The sequence below is a fragment of the Haemorhous mexicanus genome, chromosome 26, assembly GCF_027477595.1.
Source record: "Haemorhous mexicanus isolate bHaeMex1 chromosome 26, bHaeMex1.pri, whole genome shotgun sequence".
NCBI lineage: Eukaryota > Metazoa > Chordata > Aves > Passeriformes > Fringillidae > Haemorhous > Haemorhous mexicanus.
Window position 1 is genome coordinate 4,195,021 of NC_082366.1, and position 26,408 is coordinate 4,221,428.

Genomic DNA, 26,408 nt, shown 5'->3' on the forward strand with positions numbered 1-26,408 from the left:
AGGTTCCTTTCAGACAGCAACTATAAATTAACCAGCCATGGGAAAAAACCCAACAAAAAAATTCATTTAAATAAAGGAATCAATGATCCCAAGAGAGAAGAATGGCTTAGACATCGTGCACTGATCAAGGGAGGAAGGAGGGAGCAGCAAGGAGGGGGCAGCTCTACTGGAACAGGCACTGGGGCTCTGCTCTGGCTGGCAGGTGGGGCCACTCTGAGCCACTACTGATTCTGAATCCAGCCCCAGAGGTCTCTGTGTCACCAAGGAGCAGGACGTTATGGGCCAGAGCAAGGAACAGGATGGTTAAAGGGAAGGAAAAAAGGAAATTTGCATGCAGAACTTACCTTCCTGTTGAATGTAGCGTGATTACAGGAATGCACGTGACCCTGGAATGTGTAAACACGGAGACCCTGGGAAAGAAACAACCAGACAGCATTTAAATAAGTTACAAATATAAGTTATTCTACAGCCTTGGTGCAAACAGAGAGACCTTGATTTTATGGCTGTGTGAAAATCAAGACACACTGTGTGATACAAAGGCAGCTCCTGGTTGCTGTAACAGGAACCCATTTTGCACCATTACTAAGGATGGATCTCCTCACTTCACACAGCAGCCAGCAGCAAAGGGGCACTCAAATACCCCCAGGTAAAGCCACTGCCCTGGCTGGAGGGCTGCAGTTAGAAGGTGGAATTGCTCCTTCCAAAACACTCAGGCACTGAGTCAGTACATGCCTCTTGATATTCCACACACACCAACTAAGGCTTCCTTAAGGAATCACAGGCATGAAATCAAAATTAATTATCTTTTACCATCTCCCACATTAGGCCATAGGTGACCTACATAGTGCAGTAACATATGCCAGATGTCATCACTGATATCTGCCTTGTTCTCCCAGTACAGGAGCCATCCAACCACAGTATCTCCTGCTAAAAACCCTGACATCTTCAGGATAGCAAGACAGAGGTACTGAAAAGAGATGCCCTTCCCTAGTTTCATAAAAACCACTGGTTTCATGTGTTAAGAAATACTTCCTGTTAAAAGTGAAACCCAGTTTGAAGCAGTGCAATCCTATGCTGAAGAATAGATTTTCCCTCTGAGAAAGCATTTTATTAACCTGCAATTGAAAGACAGTTTGTTGCATTTTTCTGGAGAGTTGAAAAAACCCAAACACAAGATCTGAAATTCCACTGCTCATCCTGGTCTTGAATAAATCTCACAGGAGCAGGGGTAACACAGGTTAATCATACGTCTGTCATGCTTTTGGAGTTTATATCATCAGTTTAATCCCATTTTATTTTCCTGATTAAAAAAAAAATCACTCCTACTCTGACATAAGAAATTTGAATTCTCTTTTTTACTGACAAAACCTCCTGCATTTCATTATCAGCATGTCTAGCAGCATATTCTCACTGTTTGCAACCAGCCCTTTCAGAAAGCAGTTAATGAGCTTTGACCACAAAGTAATCCTGGAGGGACACTCCCCAATAATGCTCTGTGGTTCATATTATATCTCTGAACCACTTAGGAGAACTCAGCCCAACAGAGCAGCAGTTGAAGGGGATTACATTGTTGTTGTAAATATCTCAGGGGTTAAGAGCAAAGAGGGGAAGGAGCTATTGAGGCTGAAGAGCAGGAACATATGGGGATTCATTATCTGCAGATAAATTCCAGTGGAAAATTAGAAGACAGTTCTTGAACAGAGAGATACAAAAACTTAGTCCACTCCAAGTACTGGGGATAAAAAAAATCTCATTACTATAGGAAGCTGCTTGAAAAGCCTGGAAATAAATGACCTTCTCCTGTATGTGATCTTTTGCCTGGACTTGGAGACCAAGGAGGCTCTTTCCAGTCTTGCTCATATGGCATTACAATACAAACTTCTGATAAAGCCCAGCATTTAATGCTGCACAGAATTCCTTTTGTTTAAAAAAATGTTGCAGGCTACTTTGGCAAGTGCCATTTTGTATCTCCTTGTATTTTTCATTTACCTCTCTGTGTTGAAGAAGTTTCCCTCCAAGGCCACATGGCTATTGTGATCATACTAGGAAATTGGAATTATTCCCACAATAGGATTGCAAGGCAACAAGCTCTGAACTATTAAAAGCTCTGTATTTAAAGAGCACACCTTTCACCTTAAGTACAAAAAGGTTATCAGAGCACAGTTCTTGAGTCCTCGATGGTTTTAAACATAGTTACAAGGGAAAAGAGTGCTAAAAAACCCACTCCAACCCCCCTGCATATTTGTAAGTTAGATATTAGATATAGGCTGGATATCAGGAAAAAGTTCTTCCCCCAGAGGGTGTGGGGCACTGAACAGACTCCCCAGGGAAAGGGCACAGCCCCAAGGTTGCCAGAGCCCAAGAGACAGGGTGGGATTGTTGGGGTGTCTGTGCAGGACCAGGAGCTGGATTGATGATCCCAGGGGATCCCTTCCAGCCCAGCAATTCTGTGATTCTGTGATTTCTAAGTAATAAAACATGAGCCAATTAATGCTGATACAAGGAAAATTTTAATAATTACAAATTCACTGCTGGAATAGAAATGTGATTATACAAAATTCCTTAAGACTGACAGGCAACTTAATTTGATAAAGGTAACAGGATAGGAGACAAAGATAACCAAACACACATAAGCAGTCTAGTGAGAAAAAATGTCAAGGACATGAGAGGTACCTTGTGGGCCAGCAGCAATATCGATTGCACCCAGCCCAGGGTAACAAACCAAGTGTTGGTGCATGTTTTGCATGTCAAAAGTAGCCCTTGTAAAAGAACTGCTGCTGCTCAGCAGGGTGTAGTATTTACCCTCAGACACTCTCAAATACCAATACACACACAGCAACCTTTCCACAAACACAGAAAAAGCATTCTGTCACAAAGCAGTGGGGAAAAAGAAAACCACAAGGATGCTGCACAAAATGGATGTTAACTTTCAGCTTTCCCTCCTTAAGTCAATTCAGTATAAGCCCTCTGAAAAGGATTTTAATAAAAGTAATAATAATGATAATAAAAGTGAGACAAGGCAATGGTTCTGCAAAGTGTTTCTCAATACTATCAAAACTTAATTTCCAAAGTGCTACTTTATTTTTATTCAGTGCACAGCTCAGGTTTTCTTTACCAACACTGGGATATCTGAGTTTTGCAAAATAAAAACAAATCTGGAAAGCTACTACTTGGCTGTAATACCAAATAGTAATAGATATTCTGTGGACCAGAATTCAAGTTAGCCCTGAGCTTTCAGCACCAAGAGCTCAGCAGAAAGTTAATGAAATCCCTTTTGCACATGCATTCTGCTTTTCAGGCTGTAATTATAAAATAATCCACTATAGCACCACCAGTGCTCCATGCAGTGTGGAACTGAACAGGGCTCACTTGCAACTTGGGTGCATCTGCCATTTCAATGAGTTTCTTTAAGGTTCAAGTTGAGCAAGAACAAACATTTGGGCCTTGTGTCACAAGAAAAAGAGCAGGGAAAAAGAAGGAGATTGACATTAGGACAGTTCTTAGTTAGGGGAAAATTACTGTCCTTGGCTGTAGCCTGAAGGTCACAGTCACAAACTGAGAGCAGGAGCAGCAACCAAACAGCAGAGCAGAACTCTGAAACTGGAAACAGACCCATTTCCCCCACCTTTCATCCATGGGGTCCAGCCAGTCTCATTGCATTGGACATGCCAGCAGTATAAATCATGGAAAAGACATTATTATTGTCAACTGAGTCTTGACTGAAACATTAATGGAGGAAGTGTGAGTTCCATTCCCTCCTTGAGCTATTGTCAATTACATTTATAACCATCCAGTCTTCCTCTGCAGGAAACACATCGATAACAGCAACATTCAAAGAAAACAAAACATGAAGTGTTCTTCATTGTTGAGATTTTGGAGGTTTTTACTTATTATTCCCACATGCACACACATACATATAATTTTCCAGAGTGAAATCCAGAAATTAACATTAGAATCAGTGGTTAGAAGCACCCTGGCATTATGCTGTGGAGCCTATAAACCCTTCAGCTTCCACTGAACACAGGCATTAATTGCCAGCCTTGGACTGGAGCTACCTAAAAGACTCCCGAGAGAGAAAACATTCCTTTGTTAGAATGAAAGCTGCTATTGTGGAAAAGCAGCCTGATCTTTGGAGCTAGGGATCTGTGAGCAGTAATCCTGCTGCAAAAGTAGTTAAACAAGGTTTCGAAATTCAAATTATTTTTTTTGTTCCTACTTTCAAAGGATAAAAGCCCAAGATTTGGGAATCAACAGTAAAATTCTGCTGTAAATCCTCCCTATTGTGTATCCACATAGATACAGGAATACCAGGGTAAGACAAGACAGGCTGAAGACAATCATAATTAATTTGCTTCTTTGCATTGCAATAATTAAGTTCCACCTTTAACTATGTAACACAGCAGCTGAATCTTCCTATACTTGTTTTAATTACCATTTCAACAGCAACAAACTAAATTCCCAAACTTAACAAGCCATACTGCACGCACCTCTGGAGCAAACACACAGCCAAAACCAGAAGGGTGTCATTTGAAAGCTATTAATGTTTCTCAAACTCTGCTCTTTTGGTTTTCTTTCTGGATTTTGAATGCTTTGCTGTAAATGAACATCTGACATAAAAAAACCTCACTTTGGAGGTCCAGAATCAAGCTGGGTGTAATATCCTAGTCACAACAGGTAATTATCTTTATGAGTTTGACATGAGCTTTTAGATAACAACATTTGAGTATGAGATTTATCTAAACAGTGTTCAGATAGGAGATTTATTTGTAATTTCTTGGTTCATTTAGAAATTAACTCAAAGAAATAATGTTCATTCAGAAGGACTAAACTGAGAAAAGTGTTCAAATCATGAAGCACTCAGCTGTGGAAATGTTCACCTCATTCTCTTTATTAAAAACAAACAAAACCTCCCAACAGTTCTTCATGAAAGGTTTAATTGCATTTGGGGGGAAATGAAAGTTCTGAGCTTACACAGGTAGAATTTTCCCAGCAATTCAAACACTGCAATGCTTTGGAAGCTCCCTTGGCTGGACCTGAACTTTTCCTAAAGCAGGGAATGTTCAGTGCACTGTGATTTCTGGCTACCAACTCACCTGGAAGCTCTAACCCTCCTCCTTCCTTGTTGGATCTAGACAAGAGTTTCCATTTTCATAAAAAAATGCAAAATTAAAACTGGGCATCCTTCTCATTCCCATGTCTTACTCACAGCATGGCCTGGCTGCCTCAGCCAGCACTGGGGAGCTGCACAGGGAATGGGGCAGTGCCAGCAGACCTGTGACTCTGCTGTCCCTCCTTGCCATGAAGTGGCTGCATGGAGACACCAAAAGGGATTTGGATCTCTTCATGAGAGCAAAAGGTAATTTTTAGGAGAGAGAAAACTCATTTGGATAAGCACAAAGACTGGAAGAAAGAGCCAAAGAATCTCTGCCCTTTCTAGCTCTGCAAGACAGCTCCTTTCTCCCCCAGCCCACACCAACCATATGGGGCACAACAAGGGAGAGTGCACCTGGGATGGGGCAGCCCTGGGTCTATGGACACACTGGGACATGAGATGCTGGAAAGAGGCACCACAGAAAGGGATCTGGGCATCTTGGCCAGTTGGATCTGAGCCAGCAGGGCCCTGGAGCCAGGAGGGACCTCCCTGTCCTGGGGGATCAGGCCCAGCAGTGCCAGCCAGGCCAGGGAGAGGATTGTCCTGTCTGCTCTGGGGCAGCCTCACCTCCAGTGCTGGGGGCAGTTTTGGGTTCCTCAGTGTAAGATATTAAGCTATCAGAGAGCCTCCAAAGGGCAGCAAAGATGGTGAAGGACCTTCAGGGGAAGCTGGATGAGGAACAGCTGAGGGCACTTGGTCTGTTCTGCTCAAGGAGACTGAGGGGGGACTCACTGGGGCCTGGAACTTCCTTCTGAGGGGAAGAGGAGGGGCAGACACTGATCTCTGCTCTGTGGGGACCAGTGACAGGATCCAATGGAATGGCCTGAAGTTGTGTCAGGGGAGATTAGGGCTGGATATTGGGGGAAGATCCTTTCCCCAGAGGGTGCTGGGTACTGCTCAGGCTCCCCAGGGAATGGGCACAGCCCTGAGGCTGCCAGAGCTCCAGAAGCATCTGGACAGCGCTCTCAGGGATGCACAGGGTGGGACTGTGGGGGTGTCTGTGCAGGGCCAGGGCTTGGATTGATCCTTGTGAGTCCCTTCCAGCTCAGGCTATTCTGTGTTAGTAACTCATTCCAGCAGCCCCCTGCAGGGCCCAGGCTCTGTGTGTGTCCCCCCAGGCCAGCCCTGCTGGCAGCCAGAGCCAGTGTCCATGTGCCCCATCCTGTCCCACCCACAGGCAGACCCCATCCATCTCCAGTTACACCAGAGGCCTCACAGGCACATCAGTGCAGTGCCTGGGCAAGGGGCACTGAGCAAACCTGGAGAACAGTTCTGCCATCTGTCACCACGGGCTTTACTCCATGAACTCGAGCACAGAACCTTCAGTGCAAACCTTGCTTCTGTTCTCATCATTTGGAAAAGACCTTGGGGGGAAAAGAATCACACAGAGAAGGTTTCTGGATGTTGGAGCAGGGGTAAGGTCAGGGCATTATTCTGATGCTTTGTAATCCATTCTTTGGGGAGTAAAATTAACTTGCCACCATTTGTGTGCTCTGCTACATGAGGATTCACAGAGACAGGTGTGTGAACCAAAACCAAAGTACATCAGCTGATGGGGGACTTCTTTAAAAAAAATGTTATTCACTTCATCTTCCCAAAGAAATGGAAAAGAATTTTGGATCTTTTTAAAATGCATGAACTTCTATAACAACTTTCATACAGAGAAACATTAAAAACTTGAGAAGCAGCATTTTTCTAAATCTGGAATGTAATAAAAACTAGAAAGAGAGCTCTGCCTGCCAGCTAAGCCCAGCACCATGCTCCTCATCACAGAGCAGCCTTCCTTTCACTTCACAGTTAGTAACACCTGCTATTAAATAAATCAAAAAACTTAATTAACCTTGCTCTGGAATACCCCTGGATGACCTCATTTGTGTAGGTCTGAACTTTCACCTGAATGTAGTATTAACATACCTTTTGCACTGATGATGCAGGCATATTAATCTTTCATAATTGGGATGAGAAGTATGTTTCTAGGCCAAGACCTTGTATGCTAAATCTGTTCAAAGTGAACCTCTAAGGCTCTCCTAAAAAACCTTAAAAACAGGAGTTTATAGTAGAAATGCTGACAGATTATATTCTTGCCAGCATAATACAACCTGACTCAAAGATAAATGTTTCATGAATTAAAAAAGTTGAAAAAAGCTCCTCTGTTCAGCTTTGTTCTCAAGATGAAAGTGAATTATCTTTTTGTCTTCTACTGACACTTGGATTTTTGTACTGCAGTCTGCAGAAAACTGTAACCACAGGCAATATTTAAACAGACATGACCGTGTGGGATTCTCTCCACACTCAACTCCTGTAAGAGACATCAAACTTCCAGCTGCATAAGGAGGAACAAAGGTTTTATGGGAAGCAGAGCCTTTCTTGTACCTGCTTCTGTGAAGAGGGAGAAATGTCACCTCCAGTTGAAGAGATCACACATGAGCACAGTCCCACCTGCAGGGCCCGACAGGACAGGCAGGGAGGGCAGGGAGAAATGCCTTTGCTGGACCCAGCATTCCTCTCCCAGAAAATAAACACGACAGAGAAATCCCTCCAAGACACTGGAACCCTTTCAGTGGGAGCAGAGCTGTGCATTACTGCCCTGGCTGGGGCTGGGCTCGTTAGCAGAAGCTGCTGCATCCTCCTAAGGATCCCTAAGGCAGCTGAACAGCCATCCCCCTGCCAGCAGCAGGAGAGCCAGATTCCAGAACTGCATTGCTCCTGCCCTGTGTGACTCTGGGAGCTTCAAGGTTCCAGGAGGGAAGGATCAGCAGTGCAGGGGCAGGGAGGGCCAGGGAAATCCTGCTGTGGGAATGTGAGCTGCAGATTAACCCAGAACCTTTGCAGCACTTTCAATGAACTTGGCATTCCAGAGCAGCCATTTCCAGGAGAGCAATGCCTGAATGACAGGAACCTGCCAGGGCTGCCTGAAATGAAACACCACGAGCTCTATGACTTTAATGTAAAAAAGATCAAAAAGGTGAATTATAAATGAGCAGAAGCTTGTGGTGAAATAGAACTGGAAAAGTTACGAGTGTAGTGCAAGCATAGAAGAAATACAAAATCATTTCTGTTGGCCTTGAAAATTAAATTATATGAAGGCAGAATAAAACAATGACTACATAATTTAATTATATATAAGAAGAAGTGAGAGCACTACATGTGGGAAATAATTTCCTCCTTACCTGACTATGAGAAGTTGCAAATGAGTCTGAAGGGCTTTAGTGCTCTTAAAAACTGAAGCTAAATTTTGGCCAAAATGCCAAATTGTTGCCTTCTGTGAGTTCCTATCAGAACAATGATTTTTTTTTTTTTTTTTTTTTTTTTTTTAGCAGGAGAAAGGAAAAATGGCATGGCTTTAACTGCAGAAGCCAGTATAGAGATAAAAGCAGGTAGATACACAACCATGTTTATAAAGTAAGACAAGGGAGGTGGCCCAAACATTTAAAAAAAAAGAAAGGAAAAAGGAAAAGCTAAAGAATTTCTTCCCTTCAAAGAGTCAGCATAAATCAAGAGTAAGCCAGTAAGATCAAAGTTCTTACTTGTCTGACAGTCACTGGGAGAGGGTTTACCTCTATTGGAATAAAGAAATTTGTAAGCCTGCTGCATTCACAGTGTGAATTTTGTTCTGGCAGTCACCACGCATGGAATGCATCTCAGTCAGCTTTCAAATGGCAGATGCACAGCAAAAAATACCTAAAAAAGAACAACCCTAACAGAACATGGCTGCAGCTCTCCTCCACCCACCAGCACTGCAGAACAGCTTTGCCAAGGCAGGCTCTGTGAGCTGCATTTCTCCATCAACCAAGGGGAAGGGAATTGGCTTCCCAAAGAAGAGGGCTTGGCAAAGAAACCAGGATCTGAATGGAAGGGGAGAGCACAGCATTTGCTCACCACGAGCTGCTTTCCCAACTTCTGCTGCTTTGGGAATAACAGCATTGGTGACCTGAATGACCAGGACCAGAGAATGATCCAGATTATTTAGCTACAAACACCGAAGAAGATATTGATTGGAAAAAGAAGTCCCTGCAAGAAAAAATCAAAATAAGAAAAAAAGTGACTGTGTAGTTTAAAAAAACTCCTTAGATATCAAAATTAAAATGAAAAAACATCAGTTGAAGAGGAGAAAACATTGCAATCTGCTCTTACAAACACACTGTCCACAGATTCTCTACTCCAGATCCTGCTTACACCATCTACAGATTCTGAGTGAAAGGAAAAAAAATGCTTCTAAAAGCCCATCAAAAATATTCCTAAACTTCTGCAATTCCAAATTCTGTATTCCATAAGTATTTGAAATCAGATTCCTGCCAACATTTTCAACAGCAGAATTTTCTAGAGAAAAAAGGAAGTATTGCAGGAAGGTCTGGGTAGTGATGGGAATAGCTCTGGTTTTAGTAAGTCTGCTGGACATTTAAGCTTTATTTTTTGTCATAGCACTGCTGATGCAAATAAAAACCTGTATTTAGCCCTGATACAAATAGAATTAGGCAAAACACCAATTTTGAAATTCCTACCTGCTTTAAAGAGTTTATTGATCACTCCACAGCATAATTATTTTAATAATTAAAAATATACTCTAGTGATTTAGCTTTGGTAAGTTTATTAATGTTCCCCAATAAACTTAATGACTGAGAAGACATAGGAATAAATACAGTTTTTAATCCATCAATACTGGTATCAGAACTGGAGACTGAACCTTTGGGATCAGAGCATGCAGCTATTTATGTCACCTTCAAAGAAGCAGGGGTAGAGGGGTTAACTAGAAAATCCTTACCCCACAACAAACCAGATGTCATTAAAAAGTCATACATATGTACATAAATACATAATCCTTCATGTGCAAGAAGCTGTCAAATAAAAAAACACTGAAAAAAAAATCATTCCAAAGCAACATGAAATTTTCCCAGAATGTTTTTGTCAGGGGTGATAACAACATTTAGCAACTGACAGCGAGAGCCCTTCACCTGTTTTAGCAGCATTTTTCCAAGATATTCACAGCCTGGCAAAAGACAGCAGTGACACTGAAGAGAAACAAAACTCCTGGCAGCCTTTTCAGAGGCCTCTTGTAAAATTACAGCATGATTGCATTACCTCTTAAATTAAAAAAAGTTTCTCACCAAGTTCAGCCTGTCAAAGTTGCCAGGATTAGATCTGGGACCAAATGTATTATGACTGAGCTCAGTGCTGTATAAATATTAGATCCATTATTCAAACAGCTCACAGGACACCACCAGCTTGATTTTACAGTCACAAAATCTCCTTGTCAAATCTCTGCCCTGGGATTTTTCCCCAGGAAAGGAAGGGCTGTGGCATGGGCCTTGTCTGAGCAGCAAGGAGATGTAAACAGCAGGGTCCCACGAAAGGAGCCTCAGCCAAAAGAACTGCAGCCTTGGGCTTGGTGAGTTATTAACACAGCCTGCTCTGTAATTGTTGCTGAAATAATCTCATTGACACATACAAGTTAGGAAATGGAGGGCTCATTAACAAAGCCTCCAGCCTTTATTAGATCATATAAATAACCAAGAGCGCCTGCAAAAGATCGATTACGGCCTTTAAACGTTTACTGAATCAGTGCTTAATTAAGACAATTTTAATATGCAAATCAAGCCTAATTATCATCATTTGTTAATGTTAGTCTGCCTGAGCTCTAAACAACTCCAGCTGCAAATATGGGAACACCATCATACTTCTCCTGCTTTTCTCCCCCCACAAAGAGCTGCAGAGCACAGGGTCGAGGTGCACTCCCCGGGTGTGTGAATGCTTTCAACACCACATTTCCAGCCACTGGCTGAAGGTCAAAAAAGTGCTCAGCCTAGCACAAAATGGAGTGGAAATGTTATGCATTTCTTCACCCACTATTTTGCAGAGTGCTTTAATTAATGTATTTCCTGCCTCAACCCCTCTGGGAGCTTCTTTTCATGACTATCTGCCCTTGTTCCATGCAGTGATTGAATAGGTGGGTTTCTCACACACTTTTGTCACCCAGAAGCTGATATTGGGACTTTTGGCTCTTCCTATTTCCTCTGCCCTGGGAATAACTTTCCCATGCTGAGAAGCCACAGCACTATGGCAAAGCCCTTGGAAATGAAAGTGTGAAGCAACCAAGAGAACAGCACAGCCTTCAGCACTGTGATGGGAGGAGCAGCTGGGGAGAAAACAAATGTCTGTGTTCTGATTCTCAAAGAAATCAAATTAAAGCCTCAAACCCCCCAGGAATTTGTTTTGGGAAAGAGGGTGGGGCAGCTGTAATACAATCCTGGTAGGAATAATTCCCTTTTCCTGGCACTGCTGCTCTCCTGATGCCACAATGAGCTGCACAGATTAAGATGAAGGAAGGGAACCACTGCCTGCTGACCACTATTGATTTGTTGTTGAATGCTTACACTGTCAGTGAGGGAAATATGAAATGCTCCTGTTTGCAATGTTTCACAATATAGAAAGTCACTTCTTTGTTTTTCTTTGCCATTAAGTTTTCTTTCCTCACATTCCCCCCACTTTGGAGCCTGTAGCTGCCAAGCCCTCAGCTGGCTGAGGGCAAAACAAGAGCCTTCTGCTTTTACTTTCTGTAATATATTTGATATTTCTAAGCAAAACCAGTCCTCATGGAAGTAAAAAAAAGACATGCAGTTACAAAAGGCCAGGAGTCTTTCAAGAGAGAATGAATAAAAATGTAACAATCAGAGGAGAAATGAAACACAAGAGACAACTTGCAAAGCCCCCAGTTCAAATGGGAGCAGAGTGGCTTTCACCAGCATCTGGACTGGCTGGTGGATGAAAGGGCTCCCTACAGAAACCACATTTGGGTTCATGGGGGTAGAGATCTGTCAGGAACTTCTTCTTGAAAGGTCTTCTCTGCAGATAGCCTTGGAGAACAGGGCATGTCCAATAAAATCTGGCCATGCTATTGCCCACACAGCAAGTTCACACTGCAGTTGGGTCAGGCCAGAGCACAGCTGTGGGCTGGGGGACAAACCCTTAGGTAGGAGGAGCCCCTGGCCTGTGTGAACTGCAGGCAGGGAAGAGCCAGGGCTGGAGAAGGGGCTCCAGCACAGGCAGGTACCAATTCCCTGCACTCCCCATATGTTCCATGGGAGCTGTGCAGGGCCACAGAGCTCACTCAGGGACTAACAACAGCTCTGGGAGCTCTGGGTGCTTCTGGTGAATGCCTGAACCTGAGGAAAGCACAGGAGTTTGAACTGAATCATGTGAGGGAAACCCTGCAAAGTTCAGTCTTCTAAAGTTCTCCAGTAGCTGTTAGGAAAGATGCTGACACTCTCTTGCTTATCCTTCCTTAGAGAAAATGGCTGGGATTTTCAGAGCTGGAATTCCAGTGGAACTGTGTGTAATGGGTGAAACACTTTCAGGAAATATCTACAAACCCAAGAGCAGGGAAGAAAGACTGGAAATCAAATGAAAGCTCGGGCACATGTGGCTTAAACCTTGGAGCAATTCCACCAGGACTAGGGCAGGAAGGGAAAACCAGAGCAACACTTCCCAAGTTCAGTTCATCCAGACCTTCCCTCAGCACTGCAATGCTGCCTTGGCTGGTTTTGCACAGGGGCTGCTTCCCTAAGAGCCACCAGCCCTGAGGAGCTTCAAAAACACAGGAACTGATGGGGGAATTTGGGGCTGGGAGTTCTCATTTTCGTGCTCACCTTCAGGCTACTCAGGTAACACTGGACAAGAGATTTCTTTTCTGTCCCAGCTGCAGCTCCCCACCATGGAAAGGGCTGTTTCAGTTTTCCCATCCAGCTACATGCAAAACCAGCTACAAGTGAGCAAAGTTCTGTTACTCTGATGTCCCCACTATTATTTCACATTCCACATTCATATCAAAAGTACCTGGAATGCATTTTGACATCTTCTGTGGTCTCATTATATGTCCCTTCACTTTGTATCCTGCTAAAGGTGATGTAAGTTCCCAACATTTCCAAACCCCCTCCTATCTCACCAAGATTCCTGTGTCAGACATGGACCTGACAACTTCCTAAGATACACAGACACATCTCAAAGCAGATATTACTGTCAAAACCCAAAGGGTTTTAAAAATTAATTCAGAAAAAAACTGATCTGCATGAGACATGCACATCAACAACTCTGCTCCATAGCCATGTCCAGGCACCTTCCAAATTCATTGGTACTTCTTATGCAGAGATCTCCTCTGGGCTCAGCCATCTGAGCAGCAAAGTTCAAGAACATTGTTAAAAGATCTTTGCAGGTGAACATTTTCAACACATGATTTTGATTAGCAAAGAATGAAGTGCAAGCTAAGCTTTGTCTTTTCAGAAGGCAAAGGCAAAAAATTATATATCTTTTTTAAATGAGAAGTGCCTTCTTTGATAAAATGCTTTCATTTGGGTTTGATTACAACCCCCCAACATATTATTTTCATTTTTGATCATTCTCCTTTCCTGTCTCCCTCATCACTGGGATCAGCACACACAGACATCTCTTGATCTGAGAAGTAAAGCTCTTTCATTAGTTTTATTGGTTTTGTACTTTTCAGTTTAAGCCAGAGCTTTACTGATTACTCAAAGACAGACAAGTGTTTTTTCTTAAATTAGAAAAAAAATTAACATAACAACAATATTTCAACAAAAAAAAAGCTCAAAAGGAAACCACATAAAGCTCTTTAAAATGCACATGCATTTTAACTTGCATTCCAGTTCTGCAAATTTTCAATTAAAATTCTAAAACCTCATGAACAAGACAAGATGGCACAAGAAGCTTTCCACTACAAGACACCACACTCTGTTCATTTTCTCTCCAGTGAACTGAACTGCAGATAAATGACCCAGAAAGCAGCAGGAAATGAGGACATATCACCAACAGGGGTTTATGAATATTATTTGTTAGAAGACGTGGCTCTCTTAACAATACCTGACCCGTGACTAATTTCAGGGGGTCAGGGTGATCTTTGCCCTCCCCTGTGTAGGGCATTATTCTTCTCTAGAGAAGTTCAGAGGTTAATGAATAAAGTGCCAGCAAAGAAGAAATGAGACCGAGCAAGAAAATGCTCCTTCTTGGTCTCTGCTATAAATAATGCTCTCATTAAAATTCTGCCTTGGAAGAAAGGCAAGTCCATTAGTCTAGGAGCTAATTTTTACTGGCTCCTTAGATGCATGCATATTAAAAATTCAGCGTTTATAATTGCCAGCCATCAACCACCTAGTCAGTGCTGTTCTTGGAGTTTTTAATTATTTACTTCATTTGCATAGACATTCCAATTTATGATCAACCATTTGGTTATCAAGGGACAGTTTTAGCAAGTCCTCTTTTGTGTTTTTATTTATTCCTTCTTTATCCCCAGCAGGAGGGCTGAGAGGACCTTGGCCAAGGTAGGTGGCAGTGGGATGAGCTCATCCCCAGCCTCCCAGCCTACCTCATGGCCAGGTTCCATGGACACCTGCTGAACACCTGCATCCTACCTTGCAGCATCACAACGGGGTACCAAACCAGCCCTTCAACCCAATGCCTTTGCCTCCTCTTCCTCAGCCTTGCTGAAGGCCCTTGCCTGGTTCCTTGGCCCCAGAAGAGGAGGGAGGAGCTCACACCTGGCAATGTGCTCCCTCTTTTGCTGCAGGTGCTCTTGCACATTGTCCCAAAGCTGTTCTCCTTTGGGATTTTACTCTGGGGCTGTGTTCTCCTCCTCCCACAACCTCACTCTGCTCCCTGAGGATACAAAGGCTGTGAAATTGCCTCCAGTCCTGTCCTCCCTTGGGACCAGCATCCTCTGCTGGTCCTGCTCCTAGCCAGACACTCCATTTCCTCCTCCAAGTGCTGCCTGCCCAGTGCCTTGGGCACATGAGAAGGACAGAAAACCTTGGGAGCTCTGCAGTGGCACAGGAGCCTGCCCCAAGATGTGCCCTGGGCAGCCCAACTGCTGCTGCCAACACACCCTCCAACTGGACATCACCCCCCAGGGACCACCAGCCCAGGGGGAACACGACTCCTGAAAAGCCACCCCCCATTTTTGGTTCATCCTGAAAAATAACCAAATTACCAGGCTCAAGGCATGCTGTCTGTCCTCAGTGTTCCCTGGTGGGCTCAGCAGCCATGGCAGTGATTGATCTGCCATCCTGGTATCCCTGTGTCCCCCTGGCCACCACAGCCAGTGACTTTTTGCAGGCAGGATCCCAGGCAGCAAAGGGGGTGGGAGGGAGCAGCCCTGCCTGGCAGGAAGGGAATTGAGTACCAACCCCTCCTTTTGCCAGGAACCATTTCTGTGCTGCAATTCATACTTTTCAACAGCCAGCCTCCAGAAGGCTTTGGGGGAAATGAGGGCAATGACACCAGAGATTACAAATCAATCACTACTAGAGAGCCTTTTTATTTGGTAGAAGCTTCTGAGCAAAAAACGGCTACCAAAAATATAGAATATATCCTGATTTTCTGTTAGCTGTTTCCTTCCCTTAAGCTCTTTCATGTCCTGTTTTTCTCTTGACACCACTGCTTACTTTGCTTTCACATCGATCTCTCTTACTACTTATTTTTCATTTATCCTTGATTTTATCTTTCTATCATCTTTCTCTCTCTTAACCTACACCATCCACAGTTATCTGTTAGGGAAGTATAACATGATCTATCTGCTCTACACTGCCATCTTCCCCTTGTTTCCATCCCAGATTCCTCTCAAAAATGGGACAGCAACACTGACAGAGGATGGAGCAAGGTCTACCTCATTTATATTGTGCTGAAGTCCTCACTTAGATCACTCTGCTTGCTTTTGGTCATGGCATTCTGTGGGGTTTGGCACAGCAGGATCCATGCAATAAGGAAAAATTCCAGGCATGGAACAGGACACTCCTCACTTGTGGGACACTTCTCACCAGGGCAGGAATTGTTGAAGGGTCACCATGGGTGCAGCCAGAAGGAATCAGAACACACTGTTACCCCAGCTCTGATGGTACTCACATTTATGCTTTCTCTCATCATCTAATTTGCATCCTGTTATTAACAGAAGTGCTGTCAACAGGAATTGACAAAGTGGGAAATAGACCTCTTCTAATAAGAGACAAGGAACAGGTCAGTGTAAATAACTCAGCTGACATGAATTTGGTAAAATAATATCAGCAGTGCTCAAGAACACCTTTTATTAAATTTAGGCTTACTGAATCAGAGCAACTTTCTGTTCTAAGATATTACTAAGTTGAGATTTAAGTATATGGTTAGAAACTAAAAACTAGATCAAAATTGTCAAGGGGAAATATCCAAAATTCTGTGGAACTACAGTCTGGTTTTGCAGAACAGAGGTTCCCTCCATGAATTGATCCACAGAAAGTTTTCAACCTACTGACTTTTCCTGCTAATCCCAATGATCCCAGTCTTGCAGACACAGCTCATGGGGGTACAGGAGCCTGAGTGACCCATGCCACATATCCTGATACAAGATATGGGATCCAGGTGCTATTTCTCCATCTATTCTAGGATGAAATTGTGGGCAGAACCAGCTCCAGTCAGACATCCTGGGCTGCCCAGGCCCTTTGCCAGGCACTGCACACCCCGAGCTCTGAACTCTGCCCACCTCAGAAATCCTTCCTGGGCATCTGCACTGAGCCCTCCCTGCTCCCCCCTGGGAATGGAGAAAATTCCCACTGGGATGCTCCCCAGCACGTGAGAGAAGCCTGCAAAATAAAGATGTTTCCACAGAAATAATTGGATCAATCAGGTTTTTGATTAAATTCTCTTCCATCAGATAATATTCTAAGCATGTTAAGAGTGATTCTGTGTTTAAGTCTCTAACACATCCTTAGCCTCTGTAATTATTTGGAAAACTATACTGTGTTTATTGTATTGATTCAACTATTGGAAATCTTGAGATTGCCATGAAATATTTCTTTTTATTATGCCATTTCTGAAGTTGAATATTGCTGAAAATAAATAGCAGGCAATTATTTTAACACCCTCTTACTGCACATTACTTATGAAGATTGCTCTAAATTGCTAAAGACAGCACCAATTTATCTAAACAGAGTTATTTAACACCAGTATGGATTAACTTGATATAGTCAGGTAGGCAGAAACTATGGAACTCTTTGCTTTCCTGGTCTTAAATTAAGGAAAAGAGGGCTGCCCCAGAACAAGTCAAGGCATTGACTTTTATACCAGAAAGATAAGATGTCCTCTATCAAAATCTCTGCTACTTTGGTGATGCTTACAGAGCAATTTGGTGCTATTGAGAAGTTTGTATTTTATATATATATATAAATATAATATAAGCACCATTTGCAATCCATGTTACCTGGACCTGAAGAATTGATCATTTCCTCAAAGCTCACATACACAAGGGAAGAAGATTTACAGAAATGGAAAACAATTTTTTGTGGCTTTTTTTTGGCTGTGAATGCTGGCAGAAAGCCACTGTTTTTCTGAATGTGTGATTTTATGCCCTGGTGTTGAGCAGATGTTTATCTAAATCATTTAAATCTGTCTTTTCTGTTTCAGACACATTTAGTGTTAAGGAACAATCCCTGAGTAACTGCATACATTAAAAGTTAATTAAGAGGAAGTTAAAGAAGAAAGAATTACTTTTTTCTTACCCCCAGCAGACATTTATTTCATTCTGGCAGGTTAAAAAATGAGAAAATTTGGAGTAAGGTGTGAGAACTGGCAATGCATATTTTTTGGGAAAAGCTTTATTATCCATTTCCTTCCATGCTAATTAGGGAATGCAATCCACTTGCTAATGCTGAGTGAGTAAGAAATGTAAATTGCTCCATTAATTTGTTTAATAACCAAACTCTCAAAAGTGGTAAGTCAGCCAGCAGATGGGGGCTGTCACCACAAGCCCAGCCCAATTTTGAACATTGCACCAGTACACACAATTTACTGCCTTCTCAGTTATCATCAGTGCCAACTAATGTCTTCATTGTCTTAGGTTTAATACAAACATTTACTCTTGACTACTCATAAGTGTTTCTGGGGTGGAAAATAGATCTAGAAAAGGTGTGCAGGCCCATCCTTGGAGACACACACTTTTGCAGGTGTGTGGCAGCTGTTTAACTCTCCTGTACAGCAAGTCCTACTCCACTGGAAACACCAGGGTCTAAATTAAAAGCAATATGTGCCTTTTCCTCCAGAAAAAGAGTACTTTTTGGATTTTTAAAAAAAGAAAAAATAATAGTCTGCAAGTTCATTGCAGTTCTTGCAAACTCTATTTTCTAGATTAGGAAAAGAAAGGTTTTAGAGGGACCCAATTTCACCAAAGAATCAGCCCCTAAACCAAAATTATTCAAATGTTACACATTTTCTCCCAGAATAAAACTGCTTAACTTTTCCCCCCTCACAGTATCGTGCTCCCATTTCCTGTGAACCTTTTTATAAACTCCAATGACACTCATACAAATACAACTGACACTTATTTGCACTTTAACTGGGTCAAATATATTCTACCTGCATTTCCTAATGCAGTGAGTTTCAAACTCAACTTTCCACCTCAACCAGTAAAACCAGTTGCATGGCACCACTGGGTGGAGTGGGACAGCTTTGGCCCAGGTCCTGACCATTCCTGCAGTTCCATAACTTTTTGCTCAGGCAACTCTTTGTTGCTTTTGCATGAATGTCACACAAACCAGGTAAGATTTAAATCAAAAGCAGGCCTTGGCACAGTTGTATCAATATCCAGCACTGGGTAACCTCCTTTCCTGGGTTTGTTCACAGTGCAGAATTGGGCCATTGATGCTGTGTCACCCACATGTTTGATGAAAAATCCTTTCCATGGGATTTTTCCCTCCTGAGAAGCTGAGAGGCCTCAGGAAAAAAATGCAAACAATTCTTATCTGCTGCTGTGGGATGCAGCAGGTGGATCTGGGATTGGTCTCATGTGGTTGTTTCTAATTAATGGCCAATCCCAGTCCAGCTGTCCAGACACAAACCTTTGTTATTGATTCCTTTTCTATTCTTAACCAGCCTTCTGCTGAAATCCTTTCTTCTATTCTTTTAGTATAGTTTTTAATATAATATATATCATAAAATAATAAATCAGCCTTCTGAAATATGGAGTCAAGATTCTCATCTCTTCCCTCATCCTGGGACCCCTGTGAACATTGTCACAATGCTGGACCATTGTCACCAGCATGGGAAGGTCACAGGCCAAGGTTTGTCACCAATGTCACTGAATTGCTGAATTCTGCTTCTTGCCTACCAGCTTCCAATCTGAGTGTGATGTCTCATTTCTGAAAGATTATTGCTGCTCTATAAAACGTTTTCTGAGGGCAAAGAAACAATCAGCTGAGTGAGGGACTGGCATGTAAAATACTATCATTTGTTAAACACTGGCCTGAAACCCCCTTGGAGGCAGAGAAGCTGGGCTTGAGCCACAGAAAGGGAAAACAGCAAAGCCATAATCACATATTTATTTTTAGAGAAAATGAGAAGCTAAATAAACTGTAAACCCAGTCTTTACTGGTAAATCCTTTCTGTCCTGAAAACAACACAGAGCAGAGTGGGAACAGCCAGTTCCCAGGGCATCCATTGGTGGGACCTTTTTGGCAGTGCCTCATTCCTCCTGTCTTGGTGCCAGGACACTTTCAGTCCTGAAACAATTAATTGCAGTAGTGCCACAGTGAAGCACTGCCAGCAATCTGAACTTGAGAGACAATGATGCTGCTGCTGAAGATGATTTTTCTGCTCCAGATCTGAAATCACCCCACAATCAAGAGGGGCTTTGGGACTGCTCTCCTGAAAAGAAGCTCCCAGACCTCAGCCTGCCAGGAAAGCAGGACACAAAACACCCAAACATAACATTTATGAGGGGATTAGTGCACTCACAGTTGGATTTGTCATGGGAGGGTGTGGGACACTGGGATTTATGGCAGGGATGAGCAACTGCATGCTGACTGCCTTGATAAATGTGTGTCTTTGAGGTGTGTCTAATTATTCCAAGAAAATGAAGGAGATGCCAGTACACACAAGAGGAGAAAGCAGGCAGAGGAAATTCTGTGAGCAATCCCAGGGCACTCAGAGGACAAGCCTGTCATCAGCTGAAGAGCCTGGCAAATGTCACAGTGCAAGAAAACCTGGCTGTCAACTGCAATGACACAGCAAGTCACAGCTCTGACTGGAGCACTGGCTCCTGGAGGGAAATTCCAGATGGGCCCAGGGATGGAGACAGATGTCTTTCCACTGCCTCACCTAAATTCCCCATGCAATTAGCAGTGGATTCCTTGCTGCTGAGGGAGGGACACTCGGGGTGCTCAGGGTACCAGAAAGGACAGTTCTCCACAGAGTCACTTCTGAAGAGGACCTGAAGTCCAAAGCAGCCACCCCCTGAGGTTGTAGGGAGCCAGGGTGGGAATAAATGTATCCACACAAACTCATCAAGTCAGCACCAACATTTTGATTCAATTTTTAGCAAACTGAAAACATAATCACTGAAAATGTATTGCTTCACGTTATTGTTAGAAGAAAGGAAATTGATTTGTAAGGTTTGGACTTCGTTTGGGTTTTAATAGAGCTTTTTGAGAATGTGCAGCCACAGTCACCCTGGCATTCACCTTCACAGACTAAGATTTCTCTGGCTCCCTCACAACCTGAAGTGCACAGGAATTCCCTCCCTCTCCCCCTCCACCACGGCCTCATCCAGAAGAGGATTTGGTCAGGAGCAGATGCATTGAAGCAGAATCCATCAGCAGCCAGCACAACAATCACTCTCCAACAGTGCTAAGTGGTCTTTTGGAGATTTTTCTGGAAGCACCTTTGTGCTCCCCTCTCTGCCACCTTCCCCACCTGTAAAAACCCATGGATCAATCTGACTGGCATCTAACCCCTTACTTCTCATGCTATAAAATAATAATAATTAAAAAATTAATGCTCAGTAGTACAAAGCATCTTTTATGACATTAAACAATAACATAATAGTTCCAGTGAAATTTTGTGCTCTTTGGCTGAAGTTTCTGGCTTCTGCTCTGGGCTCTCAGCTGTCCAGAGCAGAAACATGCTGCAGTTTTCTATCTCCTGTACTGCACTTCACACACCAGAGGCCTGCTCTGGAAGAGATGTCTTAATATAATATCAACTAAGTAAATTTAGCCATTATTTTAAATTAATTAGGTATTGTGTGGTCAGTGGTCATCTGGTAGACGTATTATTGCACACATGCACACACCAAATTGCTTTTTTGCTAATGACTCATTTGTTTTATTCCTGCCTGTTTCAAAAAAGCAATTAAGCTGAAAATGACCTTTTGAAGATTGTACTTGTGGACCAATCTTTTCATTTTTAATTACTTACTTTGGTTTAATTGTTACATTAGGAACTATTAAGAAAGCAGCCAGCTTCATAATCAATAATTTAATTAGAGTTTTAGGACCAAGAAGTCAATGCAAATGTTATTCTGCAGCCAGGCCTTTCCCAAAGCCTTTGAAAGAACTTTACTCCCATTTTGTTTCAAAGTGACATTGGCCACATAGAAATCAAACCCTTTCTTACTGCAATACATCCTGCCCACACCTCATGGATGGACACAGGAGCTGGTAAGAAGTTCACATCCAGGTCAATCCTCACTCTGCCCAGGCAGGAGCACACCCTGCTCCCCTCACTCCATCTCCCTCATTTTCATTTCACCCCACGCTCCCCAGACCCCTTGCCAGGAGCCACACAGTGCCTGGAACCCATGGCCAGACCTCCAATATGTTACATTTATCTATTTCTAGCTCTCTAATTGCCACTAATATTCAAAGCCAAGCAGCAAGTGACAACAGATGAAATCTGCCTCAATGGTGCTGAATTAATGCTCCCCTTCCCTGTCTTTGCCTGCCCTTGCAAGCTTGCAACCCAGCAGTGCAGGGAGCTGCAAGTGCAGTGGGAATTGCAGGGCCTGAGGTGTCCCTTGCTTGTGGTGACAGAGCTGTGGATCACATGGCTGCATCACTGCACACTGCCTCACCCAGCAGCAGCTCCCACCACCCATCATCACCCATCATCACCCAGCACCCAGCACCCATCACCCATCCTGGGCAGAGGGATGAGAGGGAGCCTTGAGCCAGAGCAGCAGCTTTGCCAGAAGGCCCTGAGCCCTGCAGGGCTGCAGCAGTGGAGCCAATCCATGTGCTGGGAGCTTTGGGAGCAGGGCAGCAAACAGGGACTCCAGGACAGGCACTGCTACACCTTGCTAGGGATGGATCCCAGGGCTGCTCCCCCTGGGAAAGGCAGGGCTGAGAGAAGGAGCCAACACCTGCTCCAAGGCTCTGCAAAGCCAAAGGCAGGCTGGGCTGCACTGCAAGAAACCTGCTCTGGAGGGTGCAGCCTCTAGAGAAAACTCCTGCAGAGCCTCTGGGGAAAGCATGACTGCAAGGAAGGAAGGCATCCAGCTGCAGAGCATCCTGGGGCTCCTGGAGCTGGCTCAGCAGAGTTTGGTCACAGCCTCAGGGCTGCCAGAGCTCAGGGAGCCTTTGGACAATGCTCTCATGGACAGGGTGGGATTGCTGGGGATGGTGCTGTGCAGGGCCAGGAGCTGGACTGGATGGTCCTTGTGGGTCCCTTCCAGCTCAGCAGATTCTGTGATTCTCCAGCAGCAGCTGAAATGACTGAATATCATGATGGAAAGTGTTACTTTAATCTAACCTCACTGCCATTTATACATTTCACATGAATTGCAAGTCAAGCTGGAGATTGAAGCTTTAACACACAGAACTATCTTGTCCTCTCAAAGACTTCCCTTTGAAATTGAAAATGTAGCTTTTCTATGTTTTGGGGAAAAGACAGAGGAAGACAACTCATGAATGGGCTGAATTCCCATGGCAACAGGACTCAGACACCCACTGGACAGGGCTGAGCAAATCAGTGAACAGGAACAGCTTAATAAAACAATTATAACCTTTGAAGGGCCACTAATTCACCTGGAGCTTCAGAATCAGGGAATCACTTTGCTTGGAAAGGACCTGTAAGTCCAACTGTTGAGCTCTGCAGAACAACCTGTCTGATTCTAAAAGGTTTAGTCTGGTTTAAGCCTAGTTCAACAGGGGGGAAAGCCTGTGGGATCAGCTGATTCTACAGTTTGTTACACTGTTGATTGAATGGCTTGATTTGGAAGAAAAGACAAAGAAGGAAAGACATGGTTCCAGTGTGAGGGTGACCCTGGGGACAGCAGCCACACACAGTTTGAAGGGCAGTGGTTTTCCTGCCTCTCAAAAAGAAAAAAAACCCACAGCAAAACAAGAATATCGGAGATTTTCTTGCTTGCATCTGGGTCAACTGATCCAAGTTGCACTTATATGTTCATTATTTGAAATATTTTATTGCAATCTGCCTTTTTCACTGAAGATGTTTTGAAAAACAGTCAAAATGGAGCATTTTTAAGAACTACATTGACCAAATCAAGGGGTTTTTTCCTCAATTGTTTTTCATTATTAGAAAGAAATTTTGACATTTTTCCTCAGCCATACTTCTGGTTTTTAAAAAATTGGCACCAAGTCTCTAGAAAAGCATTCCAAACAGATTTAACATAAACCTTTTCAAGTTTTACTTTTGTCTTTTGTGATACTACTTCTGGGAGAAAACATAATCCGTATTCATAGCTATTTGTTCTTGATTTCATATTTCACTGTGACTCAAATTCCTTTTCATGTGAAGACAGGGAGTTTTAAAATATGAACCCATTATTTACAAATGCACAGGATGAGGAACACAGAATTTGTTACATTTCATGCCAGGAACTGGACTGATCCTGGCACATCCCTTATTTACAGCAGCATAATTCAATGGCACTGGGAGATTTGGAGTTTGCATGGAAGAGCTCTTTGTCTCCAATACTGACAACTTCAATCTTTGACCTACTTTTGAAGAGGATTGATTTGCACCTTAAACTGCCTGTCAAAGGTTTTTTAAATGACCCATCCTGTCTATCCACTCAGCTCATGAATTCATTCCTCAGGAGTTCAAAAGGGTTCAAATAAAACTGACAAATCCAATACTCTGAGGAGATTCTGACTGATAATTTTGTGTCTAAGGTGTTTACTTGGGGATAAATCAACTGAAATAGGCTAAAAATTATAAAGATGACCAGATTGCTTTTCAAAATCACTCCCTTTTGCCTGCTTAATGCTTCTCTCATACACTTAATCCTTAAATTCATTTTTCCTGAATTTGCCTTGTGAATGACCATTCCAAAGGGACACAGGCAAAGAACCCCCCACCACAGAATCCCTGAAAAGATCTGGGTGTTCCCATGTGCTTTAAGTCTACTGACAAAAATGTTCTGACAAAATTCATATGGAAAAGCAAAACGTCTACAAACTAATTTATATTTCACTGGAAGGAAAAAAAAAACTACAATAGGATATGTAAGGGAATTACTAATCTAGAAATTACTAAATAGTGATAAAATAAACACTGGAAAGTAAGTGGTCTAAAAGATAATTTAATTAGAAGAAACTAAATTTAAAGGTTATCTAAGGAAATTATAAGTTTGGAACAATTTGCCAGTTTAACCAAAAGTTAACCAGCTTTGAGCTGCAACAGGAACCACAGCAAGGCTGTCCCAGGCCAAAGACATCCCAGGGTGGGAGAGGATGGGCAGAAATGTGAAGGAGAAAATTGCAAGGCTGCAGCTTAGATCAGCATCCTTGTAATTATTCTGCATCCATATGAAACACACAGGCAGCCAAGTGCTCATCATTAAAATGCTGCAGCACAGCTGGAAACCTCAGCCAACAGCTCAGAAACTGCCCTGTGCATGGATTTATTTGTTCTCTGCTAGGACACAGAGGGAAAAGCCCTTAGAAATGGCCACTGTCCTCAGATGACCCACGTGCCTTCAGCCAGAGCCCTTCCACAAAGGAAAAATGCAAATGACCACCCCCAGATTCTTGGGGCTCACTCTGCTCTTTCTCAGGATGCACTGATGGATCACTCTGGGACCTCTGGGGGGCAAAATGCAAAGCCAAGGAAGAGCAGAGCAGGCAGGACCTGGACTGTGACACTCAGAACCTGGTGCTGGGGCTGCTGAGTGCTGCTGCTTGCCCTCCCAGGTGGGACATTCAGCTGGGTTTCCCTGCTGTTCCCACAGATCCAATTGTGTGAGAACTCAATCCACCTCAGCCAAAGTTCAAGAGCCATTAGCACACCATGACAGGCAGACACTGGAGCACAGAAGCTGCAATTTATTAACTACTGCTCAAAAAAGGGCTGTGCCCAAGACCCTCTTTTATCCAAGGCCACATTTGAAGACAGAATATTACCCTAGAGAAGCCCCCAGCAGCCTCTTGCTCTTTGCCCTGACTATTCCTGGCTAAAGAATTCCTGTGGGTGTGGTGCAGCCCCAGCCTGCCCTGCTGGATGAAGTGTGCACCAACTCAGGAACCATTCCCAGGGGCTGAGATCCAGTTTCTCCACAGCCATGCACAGATATCCCTGCAGGAGCCCAGAAGGAGGCTCTGCCTGCATTCCCAGAAGGGGAAACTGCAGGAGTCTCTGAGGAGGAAAAATGGCCAGAGCTGGGTTTTCCTGGGAGCTTCTTGCTGCTGTTCAGACAGGATTTTTGGGCAATTTCATTCTGTTTTTTTTCCTTTTTCCTATGAGATTGGTGCCTGCATTATTCACCACACTACCTTGCAGCTTCTAACTTTTGGTTCTGCTGTTGAGCCCACAAATTACTGACAAGGACACAATTTGATGTGCAGAGCCAGAACTGGCACCTGGTCACTGTGCTGCCTTAGCCCTGCTCAAGTCATCTTTGACTCAAATAGAAAATGCTGACATCCTTGATGTCTTCCTTCCTGAATATCAGAGGTATTAGCTTGATAGGGGGGTGGGAATGGGATCCTTTTATTTGTGTGATGCAGCAATCTTCTGCAAACAGAATGCAGAAAAACCTGCTCTCATCTTAAATCACTGAGCTGCACTGCATAAGGAAATATATCCTGGATAACTAAAATATTAAATTTGAGTACCAGGGAGCAGTAGAGACCCAAATGGACACGAATTATCAAACAATATCTCAAATGCTTGTTATTTCAAAAAATGGAATAGAAATAGAGCATTGTAGGAGTGTGACTTTTTGCAGAGCTCTGTGAGTGCTGAACTTTGTTCCCAAGAACAGTGTCACTGACGTAAATGGGCTTCTCCTGCTAAGGACACAGAATTCTTCCCAAATCCTCATTGGACACATTCCTCAGGGCATTACTACTGAAAGCTGCCTTTTAAATGACAGTCTCTCCACAATGTTTTCAAAAATGAAATATCCAGTTATAAAATCTGACATTTCAAAAATCAGAAAGCACATGAGGTAGTTACTAAATCAATAAGTTTCAAACATGTAGAATGAAAAATG

The 26,408-nt window shown here is 43.2% G+C and overlaps 1 protein-coding gene across 1 annotated transcript in view; it reads right to left on the reverse strand.

The window, feature by feature from the left end:
• Positions 1 to 26,408, reverse strand: part of SPAG16 (sperm associated antigen 16) — a 328,751-nt gene that overhangs the window by 113,211 nt on the left and 189,132 nt on the right. The window contains exon 14 of the mRNA XM_059868228.1: positions 345 to 410. Coding sequence (XP_059724211.1) covers positions 345 to 410 — 66 coding nt within the window. The remainder of the gene's footprint in view (positions 1 to 344; positions 411 to 26,408) is intronic.